Source organism: Neolamprologus multifasciatus, chromosome 23, assembly GCF_963576455.1.
Source record: "Neolamprologus multifasciatus chromosome 23, fNeoMul1.2, whole genome shotgun sequence".
Lineage (NCBI taxonomy): Eukaryota > Metazoa > Chordata > Actinopteri > Cichliformes > Cichlidae > Neolamprologus > Neolamprologus multifasciatus.
The window spans coordinates 11,045,556-11,051,806 of record NC_140460.1 but is presented as its reverse complement, the minus strand read 5'-3'; the positions used below and the strand labels follow the sequence as shown (position 1 = coordinate 11,051,806).

The 6,251-nt window shown below is 44.0% G+C and overlaps 1 protein-coding gene across 6 annotated transcripts in view; it reads right to left on the bottom strand.

Annotated features, from left to right (window-relative positions):
* Positions 1–3,260: 3,260 nt before the first annotated feature.
* The window catches only part of frem1b (Fras1 related extracellular matrix 1b), a 50,440-nt gene continuing 47,449 nt past the window's right edge, over positions 3,261–6,251 (bottom strand). For 5 of the 6 annotated variants that reach the window (XM_085151955.1, XM_085151959.1, XM_085151957.1 and 2 more), the window contains 3 exons: positions 5,726–6,051; positions 5,449–5,502; positions 4,973–5,371 (listed from right to left, as the gene is read on the bottom strand). In XM_085151955.1, the coding sequence (XP_085008081.1) occupies positions 5,099–5,371; positions 5,449–5,502; positions 5,726–6,051 (653 nt within the window). In that variant the 3' untranslated portion in view covers positions 4,973–5,098. Of the gene's footprint in view, positions 3,573–4,419; positions 4,506–4,954; positions 5,372–5,448; positions 5,503–5,725; positions 6,052–6,251 lie in introns of those variants that run through there. The other variant, XM_085151960.1, reaches the window with a different exon arrangement.

Sequence of the window (6,251 nt, the reverse complement as noted above, 5' to 3'; positions counted from 1 at the left end):
CAGTTATATATAGCTTAGTTATAACTAACTATAGTTTAGTTATAGTTATAGTTAGCTACATTAACTAACTATAGTTAATGTAGCTACCCTAACCCTTTAGTTGTAGTTAGTTAATGTAGCTTGAACTGAAACCTCCATGCTTCATAAGTCTGGTTAAAATAAACTAGTGCTTGACGATGTCACTGTTTGCTTCATGATGGATTGCAGCTCTGTTTTGATTTCAAAAACGTATTTTATTAAATGTGGGGGTGGGGGGACTGCTGCAACTATACTAAATAAGGTTATATTAAATACACTTTAAGTAGGGATGTTGGTTGCATTGAAGTATAAATAGAAATACGGTTTGTAAATAAGGTGTAATGTCCATGAGTGCTGGCAGTGCAGTTATCCTCCAATCAGGGTGGAGCACAGCAAGAATTTGCTGAAATAATTTTCTCAGCAAGTAATTTTTGTAACTTTCTATGTTAATATTAGTAAATATGGTAAAAATCAAGAGTAACATGTGGAAATCACAAATATCAAAACTAATTACATTTTAACCAAACTACAGTAGCTGGTAAATTAATAATACTAAGTTGTCAAAAATATAATTTCATGTTTAACAAGTACTGTATGGATCTAAACAGTTATATGGCTAAAATCACATGGTCCTGTGGCGGATTCTTGAGTGGTGTCTCATGATGCCGTCCACTTTCAACCACAGTGTGTTTGAGGTCATGGTTTCATATGAAGCTACAAGGCCTGACACTCTCCACCAGTATAGTGCCAACAAACCAGATGAGTGGGGCTTTAAATTGTTCTGCCAAGCAAGTTCATCTGGCATCACCCACGACTTGCTGCTATATCAAGGGGGTTGTAAAAAAAAAAAAACACTATGCAACCCCATAAAAGAACCTCAGCTCTTCACAAGTTTCAGCTTGGTCCAGAACTCGCACACCTCCTTAGGTGTCAGGTGCATTGGTACTGTATGGTAAATGGCCTGTATTTGTATAGCGCTTTACTAGTCCCTAAGGACCCCAAAGCGCTTTACACATCCAGTCATCCACCCATTGTACATTGTAGCCACAGTGAAGTGCGATTTTTTTCTGCGCAGAGACCGTGCCAGCAGTGTGCAATTGCGCATGCGCACAGCTTAGAGGGAACATTGCTTATGAGTCTGTATGACCACTGCACTGTCTGTATGACCAAACTGCACTGATGGAGCGCCCCTGAAGGCATGCAAAGACCTGATGAACAAGGGCCACAGAGCCTGTTATTGCAGGCCTGATGGAGGTCTGATTGCAGTAAAATGTGTCAACCTTCTAAACAGTGTCTGCGGGTTCATTTCTCTTTCATCGGTCAAACGGTGTTTGCTTTGAGAGTGTTGATGGAGAAGTTTAGAGAAGATCAAAAGAAGATGCACTGTCTTTATGGATCAGAGAAAGCAGATGATTGGCTGTTGAGAGAGGAACTGTGATACTGCACTGCGTCCGTACACCACCAACCCGTTCATGTGTCTAATCATTCCTCCCCACTCTGCGACACGACCGCCGGGGATCAAACTCTGGTAACTGCGATTTTGTTCTGGGATATGTGAAGCTAGAGACACCATCAACCAGGGACGAGAGCAGGAGACACTGAGGCAGGCACGGAGGACGGTACGAAACGTGAACCCAAGCGCAGAGACAGACACGGAGAGCAGCACTCAAGGTTAACAAGTCTTTATTCCCACGTACCGGAAGAATCTCTGGATGGAACTCTGTCTTCTGAGCAGGACTGAGATCTAAATTAATAATAAGTCAAAGCAGCAACATACAACCTTCAGAAATTTTCACTGCTCTAAATTTAACTGCCATCAAGTATCTGTTATTTCTGTGATTTGATTGACAAGACCGCATGTTAGAATATAGAATACACACTGAAAAACCACCAGTTTGCCGAGACGTTTCAGAATTCTGACCGCTTTACTTTTAATTAGTATTAAGTTATCATGTTTTTAGTCTGCACTAAAAGAAATTCAGAATGAAAATATTTCTTTTTTAAAACTATTCAAGTAACCATTGAATGTTTATTAGAAGGTTTGCTTTAAGGAAGGGTTTAGAATGTCCTGAGTCCGATTGGTCCTCATTCCCAATACAAATTCCAGCAACTATATCCTGAAATTGTGTTTGTACACCTTGTCAGAGAGCTGGTCAATATTTAGCCGTGTCTTGATAACAATTTCTGTGGAAACGTGGGTTTATTATCTAAAAGCGAGGTAAAACATTATTCCAGTGCAAGGTATTTGTATCAGTGCGGAATAAATGTGATTTCAAATTCAGAAATTAATTTCCAAAAACATTAAAAACGGTGTAACAGAAAAGTGTAATTTGTGCAGAGAACAGAAAAGCTAACGTAAAACCGAATCTCTCCAAGCACCTGCAAAGAAGGTGCTCAGGATCTCAAACATGCACGAGGAAGGCAATGATTGCTCTTTAGAATATAACCATATTATTCACTTTTCCCTTAGCGCTGGAGTTGTTACTTCATTATTGAAAACTGCATCCGTTACTCCAATTCTTAACAATTTCCCATAATTTCAATAACTTTCTACAGATATCTAACCTCTCTTTAATTTCTAAAATTACTGAGAATGTTGACACCTCTTAGCTTCACACACGTCAATAATAATAATCTCTATGAACAATTCTAGTCTGGTTTTCGCCCAAATCACAGCACAGAAAATATTAAAAACGACCAATCACCTCCTGATGGCAGGTGACTGCGGTGTCCTCACCATCCTCACCCTTCTCCGAGTGCAGCCTTTGATTTACCACACTATCCTTCTGAAAAGACTTTGGCATTAGTCATATCCTCGTAGCCTGGTTGACCTCATATCTCTCAGGTTGCACTCATTTCATTCAACTTAAATCTCACTTTTTAGGTTCATTTTCTGTTTCTGCTGGTGTGCCACAGGGTTCAGTATTAGGGCCTTTTCTATTAATTTTTTACATGCTTCCACTTGGTTACATACTCAGAAATGTAATATTAAGTTTCACTGTCATGCTGATGACACTCAGCTGTATATTTCTTCCTTCTAGCCGCTCTGCACCGGGGCACTGGAATTCCCTTCCTCCTGATATCAGGAATACTGGCTCTCTCTCCTCATTCAAGTCAAAACTCATCTGTTCAAACTGGCTAACTCTCTTTAAACATTGATTCCAATCACTGACACAGTTTATACTGTAATACAAACCTATCTGAAAATGTGAGGAAAGAAGTCACAAAACTGCTGACTCATATTTGTGTTTGTGCAGCAGCTTTATTAAGACAAAGTATGAAACTAATGTACAGAGCAGCATCACCTCATCACGTTAAATATGAAGGCCACTGGCTATGAATGTCTCAGTGAGTTTGAGCTGGCGATGAACAGATGAATGAGTGCTGAGTTTCTGCAGAGCAGCTCGTGGAGATCCAACTTCTCGGGTTTTGAACCAGCACGCAGTTGGAGTCGTTCTCGGGCCCACCGGGGCTCACCGGCGCCCCCCTCAGTCTGGAGGAAGACAGCGAGCGACTGTCAGCCCACGATGAGCGTCCTGGACCTCCAGACAGACCTGAGGAGCAGAGAGAGGAGCCGTCAGTCTGGAAGCAAAGCCTGACATGCACCAGGCCTCAGGATACAACATTTCATCCACTGGAGCTCCAAATCAGAGTCACTGAAACAAAAACCTTTCATCGTCATCAGAATCGGCCATAAAACTTATGAATAAAGAAAACCTGCTCAGGTTTGCGAGCTTAAAAGTTTCCAAAGAGTTCAAAGCATCAAAAGATGTCAGATTCAAGAGTGAAACAACCAGAACAACATGCTTGGAGCTCAGCGCCTGCAGCAGAGGGCCACACCAACACCACAAAGCTTCCTTTGTGTTCAGGTGTGTGAGAACAAACTCAGCACCTGTGTGACAATAATCCTGCAGTTTACCTGCAGCACAGCCTCCTGCCAGGTAACAATGACAGCTTGATTGCTCTGAGAACAGAGTTTAAAAAAGACAGTGGCTTTGCTTTCTTTGCCACATATTCAAAGTGATGCCCCAAACTCCAAATCTCTGAAAACAGAACTTTGCTCGTTTAGTCCTCCTACGTCAGCATCACCTTTGATTCTCTCTGAGCCTGCAGGTCCAGCGAGGTGTTACTAAGAGCCCAAAGTGAAAATCTGTGAGGGACCAGATTCAGCCTGCAGGCATACAGTCTCACATATCTGTGCTACATCCTAAAAAACAGTGAAATAAAATCTGTTTCCCAGTCAAACTGCAGAGGCCTGCTGGGGTTTGTTCAGACTTTCAGTTCTTTAAATGTGGATAAAAGTCAACATGACCCAAAAGCCAAGAAACATCAGGAAACAGCTAAATTAACTATTAATTAACTTGATTAATTACTGGTTATCATTATTGAGGAAACACCCACCGATCCAAAATGGCTTCTTCCCTGCAAACCTCCAGAGCCAGCTCACGTCTCTCCTGGAGTGCACGTCAGTCAGGCTGCTGTTAAACCTGCCAGAGGAGAGGAGAGCAAAGGTCACATCAGAGAGCAGGTTCTTTACTGATTAATATTTCCGTCCTGCTCATACGTGCAGCACAGAGGTGCATGACCTCAGGCTGGCTCAGCATCGTTGCCTTAATTAAATGAAGCACGGTTTTCAAATGCTCATTAAGTTAAAATAAAAATCAAACAGTCACTACGATGGTTCAATCTTTTCCTTGCTTTACAGCTGCAGGCTGTTTGCCACACACAGCTGTAAGAAACTCTGTGAGGACCTCCTTTAAACCGTCAGATGTGTTACAGCGAGACTCGTGGTCATGTTTTAAACATGTCATGGACATCAGTGATGATTCTGACTTGTGTCACATCTCAGCCGAGTGACCAAATCTGAAACCAAAGATCGATCAGCAAACCAGAAACAGAACGGAAACTGAGTCAGAGGAGAAAGCGGCTTCTTTACAGCAGCGAGCAGGTTCTGTCGGCGCTGGCCCAGCTCGCCACGGACGGGCTGAGGATGTAACATCGTCTCCTGTGGTGCGTCCAGCCATCAGGACATGAGCTGCTCACAGACTTCCCCACCTGAACACACACAGATAGCCGGAGGTCAAAGGTTACTCCGGTGTGTGTGTGTGTGTGTGTGTGTGTGTGTGAGAGAGATTGTGTGTGTGTGTGTGTATGCCGGTGTGTGTGTGCAGGTGTGTGTGTGTGTGTGTGCCTTGTGCTGGCGGAGGTCGGGCTGGTGTTTCTGAGCTTGATGAGTCATCTGAGGAGAATCTCCAACTTGGAGTTCCTGCAGGGGGCGACCGTGAGCTGACCAGCTCCACTCGACATCGCCCGGTTGCAGCTCCTCCAGCCGGAGAGGAGTCAGACTGTGGAACTGGAGGGAGGAGGAGGAAGAGACATTAACACAGTGAGCTTCAGTCGGTCTCTGCATAAACTGGCTGAGCGTCTTACCGTCCAAACCTTCTCCTGCTCGTCCTCAGGCCCCCTCTGTGCAGACAGACGGACCTGAACAACAACACAAAATTCAGAATTTACAGAAACACACACTCACACAAACACACACACACGAGAAAATGGATCACAAATCTGTGAACAGATATTGTTTGAGAGCGCAGGCGGTGCCCATCTGAGCCCAACTTCCTGTTCGCTGATTTGATCGTGTGACAATCCTTCACTCTGACTGTTTAAAGTTTAAAGAACTCAGATTCATGTTCTGTCTGTGTCTCACCGTGCTCCCAGTGTTCCCAGTACTGCTTCCAGTGTGCTGCTGAATGTTTAGGTGGCTGCTGTGGGGGGTGTAGCCATTGCTGTGGGGCTCTGGGTCTCGTGGCTCCACCTCTTTGTAGTCCAGGTGGTGTCGATTCGGGACGTCTCCTCGAGGCGGGTGAGGCTGGTTCTCCCACAGCAGCTCCGTCTCTATATTGATGACCGGAACCTCCTCTTCCTCCTCTGGCTGCAGAGGATCAGGGAGCTGAGGAGGGAGAGGGGGAGGAGTAGGAGGAGGAAGGGGGCGCTGATCATCTTCTACCCACAGGTCATCTGGGTCACAGCTTCCTGAGACACAGAAACGATCCTTTAACGTTCAGTCGAATCTAAGACTGACCAGCGGCTTAAAGTCCGAACTGTGATGGTGTGAGGATGGTTTGATGGAGCAGCAGTTTTCATTTCAAATCGACTGGAATCATTTTTAAATCCCGCTCACAGACAATTTTATTGTATTTATTTCTCTGTTTGTAGAGTTAAATTCATTCATT